At 43.4% G+C, this 17,019-nt stretch overlaps 1 protein-coding gene across 1 annotated transcript in view; it reads right to left on the reverse strand.

Moving 5' to 3' along the window:
• Positions 1–17,019, reverse strand: part of LOC139280760 (synapsin-3-like) — a 291,283-nt gene that overhangs the window by 96,579 nt on the left and 177,685 nt on the right. Inside the window, exon 6 of the mRNA XM_070900435.1 lies at positions 1,330–1,419. Coding sequence (XP_070756536.1) covers positions 1,330–1,419 — 90 coding nt within the window. The remainder of the gene's footprint in view (positions 1–1,329; positions 1,420–17,019) is intronic.

Below are 17,019 nucleotides of genomic sequence, written 5' to 3' on the forward strand. Positions count from 1 at the left end.
TCCGCAATATTGATTTATGTCAGAAGCACTGGCAGCTGAAAGTTACCGTGTATAATATTAGTTTCCTTACCCGAAGATGGTCTCCCTCATTGTTTGAAAAAGTTCAGCCTTCACATACAAATTGGAATTGCATCATTCTATGGAGGTAGGGGCAGAAATCATCTGTGGGCCTTGTCCCTGTAAAAATGACGACCCTAGCTCCAACCAATACTGGTCTAGAAGGCATAATTCTCAGCTGCACTTTTAGGCCAGAATTTTACAAGCGCTGAGAGGGTGGGATCAGAGGCGGGTCATGTGTCAAAATAAAAATGATCGACAGCGGGAGCCCGCTGTCAACCTGCCTCCACACTAGTCTCCCATGTGTCGGGTCTGTCAGCGCTTAACAGACCCAACACCAAGTGGCGGGGAGGCAAATTAGATCATTAAGAGGTAGTTGAAAGCCAATTAAACACCATTTTGCCCTGCACTTACCATTTTCTCAGCTTTTTCAAGAGGTTCACGGTACTCGGGGATCACGTCAGGTAAGTAGGTGTGATCCATCAGTATCCATTCTTCTGAATAGTTGACAGCTGCAAATGTGGTATAAAAGCTACCATTTCATAGCTGTTCACTTTCCAATCTTAGAAACTGGAGCCTTCAGGATTTGGAAGACACATTTGAGCTTTATGCAGGTTGGAAGTGTTTGGAGTAAACTCTCTATCCAGTGTCATCTTCTGGGAACAACGCAATGCACTGAGCCACATAATTTAGTTTATTCCAATGATCTTTTAATTTTTGCTGCCTTCAGTTGCTCCAGCTCATCCTCAACATCTTTGAGAAAGCAAACATTTAAAGAGCCATCGTATCCGTGGACATGCCTGTCAGACACGAAGCTCGTCGTCAGTTACATGACGGTGGAGTTCCTGGGTTGCATCTCCAAAAGTATATAGCCTAGCGTTTAAAAATTCTCACATAATTCGGCAAAAAAACCCGGACACAGAAATGAGCACTGCAGCCGACACCACACCACACCTGCTGCTGTGTGAACCCTACCGACAACCAATAAAATGGGAACAGAGACAACATTTTCAGAGTGGACTGACTCCCCAAGATAGCAACCAGGCCTTGTCAAAAGAGAAGTGAAACCTTATTTGTCTTTTACATATAATTAAATACAGAAGTAAACAAAACAAGACCTTAGATATGCTTGGAAAGGACTGAGCAAAATCTAGATTTCGACTAAAGGAAAATTAAAGAGATGGCACCTCCATCCCTTCTCTCTGTCATTCATGAAGCACAAACATAGTAGAACCACTGCAGCATTTAAATGTCAGCTCGGGTGATACTCACCATCTCTCTGTGGTTGGGGAAGAATGTCTGGTCGATCAGTGGGAACTTCGCTGGAGTCAGGGTGTGGGAGATCTTTATCAGCTGGGAAAACTGTAAGAGAAAAGCAGCTGTAAACAAACTCATTCTCACCTCCATCAGCTCTTCACTGTAGTTACTCTCCATCCAGAGCAGACTTTGCCTTCTTAACAAGCGTTTCATCCAGTTGTCAATCAAATTTTCTTTTAAATGCTGGCACAGTAGTGTGAAATGCAGCAACAATTGATGACGAGATGCAGCCTTGCCATTGATGGAGAGGTGCCAAGTGCAGGGCAAGGAGGAAGGGAACACTGCCTCTTGGTTGATCTCATATACCTCTTTGTTGGCACTGGGGGGTGGGGTGGGGGTGTTCACTGGCAAGAGTCCGGAGAATAGGTCAGCTGCCTGCTCTCTCATTGATGCAGGGCCAAAGGAGCCCAAGAAGAAAAACAAATTCAAATAGACCAGTGTTAGTTCGGAAAACAACCTGCGGCCTCCAGAACCTCAATGAGTTTATGGAGACAGTGGCATCATTGATAATTAACACACCACCCCTGCCAATTAAAAATGCTGCAAGTTATAGTGTCACAGATTTATGATCTGCAGCAGTCAGAACTTGTCACGGTGCCATGGTTCCTATATAGATGAATACTGTCATGGATATTTTGTGATGTTTGGGGAAAGTGACAAGACTAAACATGGCTGCCACTGACAATGACCTCCGTCACATGTTGTTGAAGTGCTCGATTTGCTTATCAATATCCAAAGGCAGTTTAGTGCTATAATATATTTGCTTCATGAGTTCTTTGCTTAAGAATTCATAGCACCACATTGCTATTGAGAACTAGTTGGTTTATTAACAAAGGTTTAACAATCACACTACACATTAACAGTTTATCCACTAGGTTCATAAGTGCATACCTCATCGTGGATGACCAAGACCCAATTGACAGGGGTTTTATTGAGTCTTGTGAACATCACATGACTGGCTAAGCCACTCACAATGCAACAGCTCTACAACTATTTTAACCTAAACTTTAAATCAAGTGCCTCCTTTTGACATGGGCACTAAAACCCACAAATTTAGAAATTAACTGGGAGCTTTGCCAATCAAATTAAAATTCTGTTCCGGGGGTGATGATGCACTCCTGTCCCTCTGGTGCCCACCTCTCGCGGAAGGCCATGAGTGTACCAGTGAACACTGCGTGCCCCATCTCCAGGGACACCCCGGCGTACAAACCGGTGAGCATACATGACAAGTGCCTCGTATGTCCCTAGCCTTTACCTGAAAAGGTTCCTTCACTTACAACCATTCATGCAATCAATTTGCCAAATGCCTCACATGGAATATAACTGCTTGTTGCCATCATTCCCATTATGGGCTAAGTGACACAGAGGCAGCATGTAGAAGCAGCACAATAACTAGAATTACGAGCACATCTTCACACACTGGCATGGAGGGGAAAGCATGATGGTAAACAGTACTCAGTTTGTTGTGCGTGCAAAGTTTAGAAGTTGCTTTCATCAGGTGGTACAAATCATGTGCCGAGGCAAAGTATGTCCGTCTCTGCTTGCAGATGTGCAGGTAATAGCGGGTGGGCACAGAGCACCTGTTATGTAGCCTGACCCGTCCGACATCCCTTTGTTGGTCCTCCTTCTCTTCAAACCACCAAAGATAGACAGTTCCCCATGGAAACCACACCAGTTTCAGTAATGGTGCTGGGGCAAAAAATAATTTACAACTCTTGGTACAGAGGCTCAAGAGAATCTAAGTGGCACCAGGAAAAAATACACATCAAAAGCAGTTAACAAATGGCTCAAAAGCATTGACTTTATTTTTATGGTGCCCTTTCCATGACCTTCCCTGTACTTACTGCCATCTAGCAACTATGGACACCCATTTAAAATAGGTGTTATTTCCAACAGTGGAAATGACATGCAAGATGGCCTGCTCCCAAGTGAGTGTTTAACGTTTTTGAGGCAGGTGCTTTTGCTGGTGGTCGGAAATGGCATTGGTATTATTCCGACATAACCAATCTCCAAGACATGTCACAATGCCAACCACTCAATCGTGTCACAAAATCAGGCGGAGGCTAGCGGAAAAGCTATTTGATCATCTGCTTCACAATTGAGCAATACCTCCTGGAGTTACAGGTTCCTGTAACATTCACAAATCTGAGTCCTAAAGCTACCATCTCCTTTGATAGTCACAGCACCAACCGCTGGAGTTTCCGCATCCTATAACACCATTGGCACAAAACTCTAGTTATCATTCCTTTAACCTTCACAATACTGAGCACTAGAGCTCAGAAACCGCCTGTTACTTTCCCCCAGACTCACTTTTCTCCTCACTGTTTATACATCTCCTTTGCCTTCTCCCCATACAGGACATTTAATTTATTTAAGAACATTTATACAGAAAATACATTACAGACTGGTGCATGCTGAATGATTGGCTGATCTCCAGTGGGGCCCCACAGTGGAAAACAAGTGAGTCTCTAATCTTAATAAAGAAATTCTATAAATAATTGGCTATCAGAGTGGTCCAGGACAAAACACTGATAGTAAAAATTAAAAATAAATTGGCCTCCTCTCCTTTCATTATTTCCATTAAATGCAGCATTTTCCATTTCAGCGTTTACTGGCACACGGCAGGGGCGCAAGTTGGCAAATTCGGCATCAGCAGCCAGCAATTTTCTGCCCATCAATTTTAACGTTGGGGCTTTGCGTTAGCTGCTTTTATTCCACAACCAGTGCTCATCCTTCCTACTGCGGAAACAACATTTTCAGGAGAATTCTGGCAGGTGACCACTTCTTCCTTGTGGTTACCAGGAGATACTCTAACTATAATTAAAGGAAAATCAGCAACTTGCAGCAGGATTATCAGCAGTAATAGGGCATCAAACTCCGATTAACGTGCAGAGGTAACCCACGTGACACATGGAGCTTGTCGCTTTTAACCAGATTCACATTTGTGGCACATGGTGACATCTTGGGAATTTGGCTGGCTTACAACTGAAAATCCAACAGCTGTTTTGTTGGCCATAGTTAACAGCGCTGCAGAAAACCCGTGCACACACGGGCAAGGATGCAGATACACACAGAAACATAGGCACACACATTAATGAAGTAACAGGTACACACTCCATCAATAGAAGGTCCTTAGATGCAAGGCCTGGAGAGCTAAATTGAAAGGAAAAAAGTAACTAAAAAAGAAATGAAATGCTTCAGTTTGTTATTAACTTCTTAAACATTCCAGGTTTGAAATGAGCAGGATTAAGCAGCTGGCTGAACTGGTGGCAGATCCTCTTTCAGCAACACTCTTGCTAAAAGCTTTGGACACACAACAGTTACTTTGAAGTGGCTTCATTGCAGTCATAACATAGGAAGTGCCTCTGCTCCCAGCCGAGAAGTTAAGGGTCTGATTTATATTATTTATGATGTTAGAAAACCTATCTTCTTTTATTAAAAGTAACTCCCATACACTGTCCCTTTCATCTCTGGGACTCTAATTTGAATGCAGCTGAGACAGATGGGATGATAGTCCCCTCCATGTGTTGGCTGTAAAAGCCCCATGTGCAATGAATCTGGAACATCTCAACCCAGTTCCTAGTTTGTATGACACTGTGCAGCAAAAAAACTATCAATAATTCTCCAAGTTGGTCGTTTAACTCAAAGCTGCAGCAATGGATGGTGTGGGAAATGCAAGTGTCAAACTGGAATGAATCATTCCCTTTTACTTGGTGTGTATTGCACTGATACAAAAGCTGACACACAGACACACAAGTCCACAATAACAGATGGTCAATTATTTGCCAGGATAGAATCATAGCATCTTATCGAACAGAAGCACGCCATTCAGCCAACTGTGTCTGTGCCGAATCTTTGAAAGCTATCCAATTAATTCCACTCCTCCACTTTTATCCCCATAACCCTGCACATTTTCATTTTCAAGTTTATATCCAATTCCATTTTGAAAGTTATTATTGAATCTGCATCCACCACCCTTTCAATCAATGCATTCCAGATCGTAACATCTCGCTGCGAAAAACTGCATGTTTACAAGATCATTGTTAAAAAAAAGTGCCTGGCCCTGAGTTTGAACCAAAGGACGATGGTAAGGTGGAAATGATTCTTTTGCAATTTTCCTCAGTCCTTATCCCACCACCAATTGGTTCGTAACTCTCTCAATTTGCTTTTAATTTCCCTCTTCCCCTGTCCATTTGTGTCCAATTAGAGATCGGACAAGCGGTCTTCTCTTAGGCCTCTCTCAAAATCACTCTCTGTAAGCATCTCACTAAAAGATCCAGAGGAATGACACAGATTCCGGTCATCTCACAACAGCCGAGCTCAACATCACCCAGTAGTACACTGAAGTCAGTATTAATGACTTGGATGAAGGGACCGAGTGTATTGTAGCCAAATTTGCTGACAATACAAAGGTGGGAAAGCAAGTTGTGAAGAGGCCACAAAGAGTCTGCAAAGATAGGTTAAGTGAGTGGGCAAAAATTTGGCAGATGGAGTATAATGAGGGAAAATGTGAGGTTATCCACTTTGGTAGGAAGAATAGAAAAGCAAAATATTATTTAAATGGAGAGAGACTACAGAATTCTGCGGTACAGAGGGATCTGTGTATCCTCGTACATGAAACACAAAAAGTTAGCATGCTGGTACAGCAAGTAATTAGGAATGTTGGCCTTTATTGCAAGGGGGCTGGAGTATAAAAGTAGGGAAGTTTTGCTACAACTGTTGGTGAGACCACATCAAGAGTACTGCCTACAGTTCTGGTTTCCTTATTTATTAAGGAGGGATATATTTGCATTGGAGACAGTTCAGAGAAGGTTCACTAGGTTGATTCCTGGGATGAAGGGGTTGTCTTATGAGGAAAGGTTGAGCAGATTGGGTCTGTATTCATTAGAGTTTAGAAGAATGAGAGGTGATCTGATTGAAACTTTAAGATTCTGAAGGGGCTTGACAGGGTAGATGCTGAGAGGATTTTTCCCCCTGTGGGGTAATCTAGAACTAGGGGGCATAGTTTCAGAATAAGGGGTCGCCCATTTAAGACAGAGATGAGGAGGAATTTTTTCTCTCAGAGGATCGTGAATCTTTGGAATTCTCTACCCCAGAGAGCTATGGAAGCTGAGTCATTGAATATATTCAAGGTGGAGATAGACAGATTCTTGAATTATAGGAAAGTCAATGATTATGGGGACAGGAAAGTGGAATTGAGGCCAAGATCAGATCAGCCATGATCTTATTGAATGGCGGAGCAGGCTCGAGGAGCCACATGGCCTACTCCTGCTCCTATTTTTTTATGCTCTTATGTTTTTATGTCAGTAAGTGCCAGATGTTTCCAATTTTAAAAGGCAAGGTCACAAGTTAGAGGAAATTAGGTAGGTGCAACACAAGGAGTCTGACAGGAAATCTGACATTGGAGTCCTGCAGTAGGATTACAGAATGGCACTTATAACTTATGCATCTCCTGAGGCAAGGATAAACATTTTCTTTTCAAATTGGACACATCTAGTTGGGATTTGAACCGTGTTTCCCAGAAAAGCTTTTGGGATCAGAGCATTAAAAGTCACCAAGCAGCAACATACAAAATAGAACAAAAATTGTTTTCTTTAATTTGTGTTAAGATTGCATCCCCCCCAGGCATTCCTAATTACACTCACTGAAAGGCAATTACAAAGGACATGTTCTCAAGATCCTGGACGCTACTCATGCAGAACTAGCCCACTATTAACAATAAAGATATTACGGGATCTGTGGGCAATTACATTTCATTAATACATTCTTAATGGGCACAAAGAGGAGAGCATCCCCTTTATCCATTTGTCCTTTGCATAAATGTCATTAAGAGGTTTGTATATAGGTACTGATTGCTAACAGTTAAGTGTCCCAGTGAACCACATTCAGGCCACCACAGGCACTTTGTTCAATATTTTATTCAAAAGAAAGAATTTGGATTTATATATCGCCTTGCATAACCTCAAGATGTCCCAAAGCGTTTCACAGTCAATGAAGTATTTTTGAGGTGTAGTCACTGTTGTTATGTAGGGAAAAGCAGCAGCCAAATTGCACTCAATAATATCCCACAAACAGCAATGGTATAAATTACCATACAATCTGTTATAGACTCTGATTCTGCTAGCAAATGAACTATTGCTTCATACATCCCATCTAATAAGCTACACTGCGCTGAAGTAACTGTGCCATCTTACCATAATATCATTGTAACTGTGTAACGTAGACTGTAAACAATTTAGTAATGTCCAAATAAAAAAACAAGACATTAAAATGTATAAATTACTGCAGTTTTGGGCCAAGCTGGACTTTAATAAATTGGAAAGTCCCCTCCCCCACCTGCCCCCCAACCACCAAGATTTTAACTTTGCTTACCCCTGGAGTGAATTCCATTTCTATTCTAGCTGAGTATGCTCTCTGAGCTCCAATTTAAAATTATTTTCTTCAACATTTTAAAATCTTTACAACGTCAGCGCATTAATGGCTAGGCTGGCCCTTGTGGTGTGTCTCTCCTCTCTAACCTATATTTAAGAACTTCCATCCTTGGGTGGGGTCATCCTCCAGGTTGAGTTCCAGCTGATTGGATGGTGCCAGGGTTAGCATACCAATGTTTCACTTCTGGGACTTAAAGTTAAATGCAGCTCAGTCTCGCCCTGGCCACAGCGCTCCTCACAGCTAAGTTTAATTTTATACTGGTTTAACATTTATTTGCTGCTGCCAAGTAACCTTTATTTGAAATGTATGCAAGTTGCTCTCAGCCTTGTCCACTCTGTACCCCATGTTCCAGATCCATATTCAGGTTTGGGGCCTCTGACAGCCTGCCCGCTTTTTGCGTTGGTGCTGCTTTTACACTCCCCTTGATCTCGATCCTGTTCCCATCCCCAACCGTCTATACCAGTTTCCCAGCACGAATGTCATTCTTCTTCAGTGCTTACTCTGCTAGGCTATTTGTAGCACAATAAGTGCTGTTTTAAAAAAAAAAATTGTTGGCTTCTCAGCTTGGTGCTAGGAAACTGGAGCCTGGCAGGCAGGTAGGAGGGAAAAAGGAAAGGGAGTGTAACATAAGAACATGAAATAGGAGCAGGAGTAGGCCGCCTGGCCCCTTGAGCCTGCTCCGCCATTTAATAAGATAATTTAATAAGATCATGGCTGATCTGATCATGGACTCAGCTCCACTTCCCTGCGCACTCCCCATAACCTTTATTCCCTTATCGTTCAAAAATCTGTCTATCTCCACCTTAAATATATTCAATGACCAAGCCTCCACAGCTCTCTGGGGTAGAGAATTCCATAGATTTACAACCCTCTGAGAGAAGAAATTCCTCCTCATCTCAGTTTTAAATGGGCGGCCCCTTATTCTGAGACTATGCCCCCTAGTTTTAGTTTCCCCTATGAGTGGAAATATCCTCTCTACATCCACCTTGTTGAGCCCCCTCATTATCTTACATGTTTCGAAAAGATCATCGCTCATTCTTCTGAACGCCAATGAGTATAGGCCCAACTTACTCAACCTATCTTCATGGAAACCCAGCAATGGAAGGTCGAGGCCCATAAAAAGGGCACGGAGATCGGGAGGAGCCAGCTGGTGCAAGGTCAAAGGTAAAACAAAAAATGGAAATCGAAATGTGACATCACAGCCAAGCGGGTAAGTGATTGGCTGGTGGATTGGTGAATATTTTTCTTTTTCTTTTCTGTAGGAAACCTTTGACATTGTTGTAAATAGGATCTGCAAGTAAATATATCTGATCTTTAATATCTAAGGAGAGCCAGTTAATTAAATCGGCTGTTTGCTGAGCAGTGGCTGGGTGTGTTGTGCTAAGGTTTAGAGTTTATTTTTGTTGATAGTTCCGAGTATAACTAGAGGGATGGCAGGGCAGCTCAGTCCCGTGGATTGCACATCCTGTGGCATGTGGGAAATCCTGGACGCTTCGCGCAGCCAGGGGCGACATGTGCAGGAGGTGTCTCCAACTGCACCAAGTCGAGCTCCGTGTTTTGGAGCTTGAGCGGCAGCTGGGGTCACTGCGGTGCATCCACGAGACTGAGAGCTACATGATAGCATGTTTCTAGAGACAGTCACCCCGCAGCTGAAGAGTGTGCAGGCAGAGAGGGAGTGGGTCCTCCGCCAGACAGAAGAGGAGGACTAGGCAGGTAGTGCAGGAGTCCCATGAGTCCATCTCTCTCTCCAACCGGTACTCTGTTCTGAGTACCGGTGGGGGCGATGGTGGCTCTGGGGAGTGCAGCCTGAGCCAAGTCCACGGCACCACGGGTGGCTCAGCTGCACAGGGGGGAGGAAAAAGAATGGAAGAGCTAAAGTGGTAGGGGATTCGCTAGTCAGGGGAGCAGACAGGCGTTTCTGCGGCCGCAGACGTGACTCCAGGATGGTATGTTGCCTCCCTGGTGCCAGGGTCAAGGATGTTACTGAGCGGCTGCAGGGCATTCTGGGGGGAAATGGTGAACAGCCAGAGGTCGTGGTCCACATCGGTACCAATGTCATAGGCAGGAAGAGGGATGAGGTCCTGCAGGCAGAGTTTAGGGAGCTAGGCGAGAGATTAAAAAGCAGGACCTCAAAGGTAGTAATCTCCAGATTACTCCCAGTGCCATGAGCTAGTGAGTAGAGAAAGAGGAGGATAAAGCAGATGAATACATGGCTGGAGAGCTTTAGTTTCCTGAGGCATTGGGACCACTTCTGGGGGAGGTGGGACCTGTACAAGCCGGACGGGTTGCACCTCAACAGAGCCGGTACCAATATCCCCGCAGGGGGGTTTGCTAGTGCTGTTGGGGAGAGTTTAACCTAGCTTGGCAGGGGGATGGAAACCTGAAAATAGATTCAGAAGGGAGGGGAGTAAAGCTGGAATTAGAAAGCAAAACTAAAGGTGAGTTTGAAGGAGAGAGGAAACAAACAGGAAAAAAGGGTAAAAAAAACAAATGGAAAGACACTTTGTCTAAATGCACATAGCATTTGTAACAAGCAGTATGTAATGGAACCAACCAGGGGGCAGGCTATCTTAGATCTGGTCCTGTGTAATGTGACAGGATTAATAAACAATCTCCTAGTAAAGGATCCCTTCGAAATGAGTGATCACAGCATGATTGAATTTCAAATTCAGATGGAGAAAGTTGGATCTCTAACCCGCGTACTAAGCTTAAATAAAGAAGACTATGAAGGTATGAGGGCAGAGTTGGCTAAAGTGGACTGGGAAAATAGATTAAAGTGTAGGATGGTTGATGAACAGTGGTGTACATTTAAGGAGATATTTCACAACTCTCAAGAAAAATATATTCCAGTGTGGAGGAAAGGTGTAAGAGAAAAGATAGCCATCCGTGGATAACTAAAGAAATAAAGGACGGTATCCAATTAAAAACAAGGGCATACAAAGTGGCCAAAACTAGTGGGAGGACAGAAGACTGGGAAGCTTTTAAAAGCCAGCAAAGAACTACTAAAAAAATGATTAAGAAAGGGAAGATAGACTATAAAAGTAAACTAGCACAAAATATAAAACTGATAGCAAGAGTTTCTAGAGGTATATAAAAAGGAAAAGAGTAAATGTTGGTCCTTCAGAGGACGAGACCGGGGAACTAGTAATGGAGAACATGGAGATGGCAGAAACTCTGAACAAATATTTTGTATCAGTCTTTACGTTAGAGGACACTAACAATATTCCAACAGTGGATAGTCAAGGGGCTATATGGGGGGAGGAACTTAACACAATCACAATCATGAAGGAGGTGGTACTCAGTAAGATTTTGGCCCCAAGTTTCCACACGCGGCGAAAAAGGTGCCCCTCAGAGCTGGGCGCCTGTTTTTCGTGCCGAAAACGGCACCTGAAAAAATAACGCGATATTCCAAGGAGCTCGATGTCTGCTTGGCGCGGCGCACAGGGGGCGGAGCCTACCACTCGCGCTGATTTTGTAAGTAGGAGGGATGCGGGTACAATTTAAATGAGGCTTCTTGTTGCCGGCAACCCTGCGCGTGCGCGATGGAGCTTTCGCGCACGCGCAGTCTGAAGTAAACATTGGCACTTGGCCATTTTTAAAAGTGCTGCAGAAAAAGTGAAGATTTGTTTCTTGGACCCCTGCAAAGGCTTGTATTTTAATTTTCTTGATATTTCTGTGTGTGAGGGAGTGCTTTTAGCAACACTGCTGAATAAATCACCTGCTGAAATCAGTGAGTTCAGCTTTTCACTGCTAAACTTGCAGAACCAGTGCCTGCAAATTAAGGACTGTGTGTTTGGAGAAATAAAAGTGCCAATTCAACTTTGCAATGGACCAACTTTCACCAAGAACAAAGAATTTCTTGCATGAGGAAGCAAACCATTGCATAATATGTGGTGCACCCATTCTGCAAATTTAAATATAAAGATGTCGATGTGGCTGCCTCTCCCTGTCCAAATGGCCTCAGTCAGTCCCCCTCACAGCTCGAAGGCTGCTGCTGCTCCCGGCCAGCCACTGACGCCGCTGCAATCCCATGGCCGAATGGCCTCAAGTCCGTCCGGGTGCTGCATCTTCGCGGGGAATGAAGGCCTGCCTCAAGCACCAAGGCTGCTTGCTGCCTGCCCCCGAGACCGACGCCACACCGCTGCCTGAAAGGCCTGCCTGAAGCACTTTCACACAGGTAGGAACATGGTTTATTTGATCTTTTCTTTGCTTATAAATTTTTATTCAGGTTGGATTTATTTGGATAATATTTGTATAAGTATAACTAAGGATTTATTGTAGAATTTAATTACTTCCCTTCCCCCCCCTCTCGTTTCCGACGCCTAATTTGTAACCTGCGCCTGATTTTTTTTAAAGTGTGGACAAGGTTTTTTCAAGCGTACAAAAATCTTCACTTGCTCCATTCTAAGTTAGTTTGGAGTACGTTTTCACTGTGGAAACTTTCAAATCAGGCGTCAGTGGCCGGACACACCCCCTTTTGAAAAAAAAAATTCAGTTCCAAAGTGAAACTGTTCTACCTGACTAGAACTGCAGAAAACTAAATGTGGAGAATTCCGATTTCTAAGATACTCCATTCTACACCAGTTGCTCCTAAAAATCAGGAGCAAATCATGTGCAAACTTGGGGCCAATGGGACTAAAGGCAGATAAATCCCCTGGACCTGAAGGCTTGCATCCTGGGGTCTTAAGAGAAGTAGCGGCAGGGATTGTGGATGCATTGGCTGTAATTTACCAAAATTCCTTGGATTCTGGGGAGGTCCCAGCAGATTGAAAATGCCCCTATTTAAAAAAGGAGGCAGACAAAAAGCAGGAAACTATAGACCAGTTAGCCTAACATCTGTGGTTGGAAAAATGTTGGAGTCCATTATTAAAGAAGCAGCAGCAGGACATTTGGATAAGTATAATTCAGTCAGGCAGAGTCAGCATGGATTTATGAAGGGGAAGTCATGTTTGACAAATTTGCTGGCGTTCTTTGAGGATGTAATGAACAGGGTGGATAACAGGGAATCAGTGAATGTGGTGTATTTGGACTTCCAGAAGGCATTTGACAAGGAGCCATATAAAAGATTACTGCACAAGATAACATTTCACGGGGTTGGGGGTAATATATTATAATGGATAGAGGATTAGCTAATTAACAGAGAACAGAGAGTCGGGATAAATGGCAACCAGTAACTAGTGGGGTGCCGCAGGGATCAGTGCTGGGACTCCAACTATTTACAATCTACATTAATGATTTGGAAGAAGGGACTTTGTATCGTCAGCCATGTTTGCTGACGATACAAAGATGGGAGGAAATGCAATGTGTGAGGAGGACACAAAAAATCTACAAAAGGATAGACAGGCTAAGTGAGTGGGCAAAAATTTGACAGGTGGATTATAATGTTGGAAAGTGTGAGGTCATGCACTTTGGCAGAAAAAAATTAAAGAGCAAGATATTATTTAAATGGAGAAAGATTGCAAAGTGCTGCAGTACAGCGGGACCTGGGGGTACTTGTACATGAAACACAAAAGGATAGTCTGCATGTACAGCAAGTGATCAGGCACGCCAATGGTATCTTAGCCTTTATTGCAAAGGGGATGGAGTATAAAAGCAGGGAAGTCTTGCTACAGCTATACAAGGTATTGGTGAGGTCACACCTGGAATAGTGTGCAGTTTTGGTTTCCATATTTACGAAAGGATATACTTGCTTTGGAGGCTGTTCAGAGAAGGTTCACTAGGTTGAGGGGTTTGACTTATGAGGAAAGGTTGAGTAGGTTGGGCCTCTAACTCATTGGAATTCAGAAGAATGAGAGGTGATCTTATCGAAACGTATAAGATGATGAGGGGGCTTGACAAGGTGGATGCCGAGAGGATGTTTCCACTGATAGAGGAAACTAAAACTAGAGGGCGTGATCTTAGAATATGGGTCCACCCATTTAAAATAGAGATGAGGAGGAATTTCTTCTCAGAAGGTTGTAAATCTGTGGAATTTGCTGTCTCAGAGAACTGTGGAAGCTGGGACATTGAATAAATTTAAGACAGAAATAGATAGTTTCTTAAACGATAAGGGGATAAGGGGTCATGGGGAGCAAGCGGGGAAGTGGAGGTGAGTCCATAATCAGATCAGCCATGATCTTATTGAATGGCAGAGCAGGCTCGAGGAGCTGTATGGCCTACTCCAATTCCTATTTCTTATGTTCTTATAAGTTAACCCCCTCATCTCCGGAATCAACCTAGTGCACCTTCTCTGAACAGCCTCTAATGCAAGTATATCCTTCCTTAAATACGGAGACCAAAACTGTATGCAGTACTCCAGGTGTGGCCTCACCAATACCCTGTACAGTTGTAGCAGGACTTCTCTGCTTTTATACTCTATTCCCCTTGCAATAAAGGCCAACGTTCCATTTGCCTTCCTGATTACTTGCTGTATCTACATACTAACTTTTTGTGTTTCATGCACAAGGATCCCCAGGCCTCTGTACTACAGCACTTTGTAATTTTTCTCCATTTAAATTATAATTTGCTTTTCTATTTTTTCTGCCAAAGTGGATAACCTCACATTTTCCCATATTATACTGCATCTGACAAATTTTTGCCCACTCACTTAGCCTGTCTATATCCCTTTGCAGGTTTTTTGTGTCCGCCTCACAATTTGCTTTCCCACCCATCTTTGTATCATTTGCAAACTTGGCTACATTATACTCGGTCCCTTCATCCAAGTCATTGATATAGATTGTAAATAGTTGAGGCCCCAGCACCAATCCCTGCGGCACCCCACTAGTTACTGTTTGCGAACCAGAAAATGACCCATTTATCCCGACTCTCTGTTTTCTGTTAGTTAGCTAATCCTCTATCCATGCTAATATATTACCCCCAATCCTGTGACCTTTTATCTTGTGCAGTAACCTTTTATGTGGCACCTTATCAAATGCCTTCTGGAAATCCAAATACACCATATTCACTGGTTCCCCCTTATCCAGCCTGCTCATTGCATCCTCAAAGAACTCTAGCAAATTTGTCAAATATGATTTTCCTTTCATAAAACCATGCTGACTCTGCTTGATTGAATTATGCTTTTCCAATTGTCCCGCTACTGCTTCCTTAATAATGGACTCCAGCATTTTCCCAATAACATGTGTTAGGCTAACTGGTCTATAGTCTCCTGCCTTTTGTCTGCCCCCTTATTATTCCTTGTCTCCACCCAAACTGATTCAACATCTTGATCTTCTGAGCCAATATCGTTTCTCACGAACGCACTGATCTCATCCTTTATTGACAGTGCTACCCTACCTCCTTTTCCTTTCTGTCTGTCCTTCCGAATTGTCAAATACCCCTGAATATTTAGTTCCCAGTTCAGGTCACCTTGCAGCCACGTCTCTGTAATGGCTATCAGATCATACCCATTTGTATCTATTTATGCTGTCAACTCATCTATTTTGTTGCGAATGCTGCGCGCATTCAGATAAAGCGCTTTTAAATTTGTTTTTTAACCATTTTTGCCTCCTTTGACCCCACTTCCTGATGTTTATACATTCTGTCCCTTCCTGGCACGCTCTGGTTTTCATTTCCCCCAGTGCTACTCTGCTCTATTGCCTTCTCCTTGTTCTTTGATTTTTTACATTTTCGCTCACCTGAATTAGTTTAAAGCTAATTCGTGGGGAAAGCAATAGGGGCTGAGAGAGAGAATGGGGAGAAGGCAGTATTCAGGGTGTGAGGAGCAGATGTGAAGGAGAAGGGCTAGGCGACGGGATGGAATGAAGGGGGGAGGGTGCGGAACAGGAGAAATGGGGAGAGGTAGGGTGAGTCAGAGAGGATAGAAGGCAACAGGTGAGCGACGAGCAGAAGAGGGTGCAGGAGAGGAACTTCTAAACATCTATAAAGAACAAATCAACAGTGAGCAATAATAGAAATGAACTGCAGCCGATCAAATCATTCAAAATACTTCCAAAAATCCTTACTAGCTCAGGAATATATGACTGGAACTAAGGTTTGTATTGCAGATTCAAGTCTGCCTTCTCATGCCTTCTTCGGTTCAGTTGGTCCCATAAGTTGTCTTGAGTGTGGTACATGATTAAATGTCGACTCACATTGCCCTGTATCGACTTGCACAATGGTGTAATATCTAAGTGTAACTGTGTCCTGTACAATGGCCTGTGACCTGAATTGAATAAGTGCGTCTTTCACACATGTACTCATTTAATCTTATGAAAGTGCAGACCGAGCAAACACTTGGTGAGATAGGACTTGAAATGAAACAAATCAACTGCTTTATTTCACACAAAGAACAGCAGTTACGATCAGGCTCACTTCATTCAATCACTACAACTTAGCTTCCCATAATAAAATGAAATAAAGATTACATAAGATATACAGTACAGAAACAGGCCATTCAGCTCAACCAGTCTATGCCGATGTTTATGCCCCACTGAAGCCTCTTCCCGTCTTTCCTCATCTAAATCTAGCAGCATAACCCTCTATTCCCTTCTCCTTGATATGCTTGTCTAGCCTCCCCTTAAATGTATCTATATTATTCCCTTCAACCACTCCCTGTGGTAGCGAGTTTCACATTCTCACCACTCTTTGGGTAAAGAATTTCTTCTGAATTCCCTATTGGATTTCTTGGTGACTATCTTATATTGATGACCTCTAGAATGGATACAGAGAAACATTCCCTGTATCCACTCTATCAAAACCGTTCATAATTTTAAAGACCTCTATTAGGTCATCCCTCACAGCCTTCTTTTTTCAAGAGCAAAGAGACCCAGTCTGTTCATCCTTTCCTGATATGTATACCCTTGCATGTCTGGTATCATCCTTGTAAATCTTCTCTGCACCATCTCCAGTGTCTTTATATAATATGGCAACCAGAACTGTACGCAGTACTCTAAGGGGCTAAAATTCAGGGTCCAGGTAAGACCCGTGACTGCCGTTTTGCAGCGGCCATGCACCAGAATTGAGTGGCCTCTGCATTGCATTCCATTGGCTGCCATGACCCAAATTAAACTTTTCGGCCTGTCTCCACTTCTGTCCCGCTGCTGCCGACCACTCCAAGCACGTCATCAAATCGCACACGGCCGATCTCCCGCACCTCCAGCACATTCTGTCCCAAATTTACCGTCAAAAATCTTTGCTGCGCTATGCAGTGCCCCCGACAGCTTTTTCTGTCGGTGCACCTTATTCTGTGTGTGCGTGACACGGCAATGCGGTGGCCCTTCAAGGGGAAGGCGCACT

The sequence above is a fragment of the Pristiophorus japonicus genome, chromosome 15 (genome assembly GCF_044704955.1).
Source record: "Pristiophorus japonicus isolate sPriJap1 chromosome 15, sPriJap1.hap1, whole genome shotgun sequence".
Classification (NCBI taxonomy): domain Eukaryota; kingdom Metazoa; phylum Chordata; class Chondrichthyes; family Pristiophoridae; genus Pristiophorus; species Pristiophorus japonicus.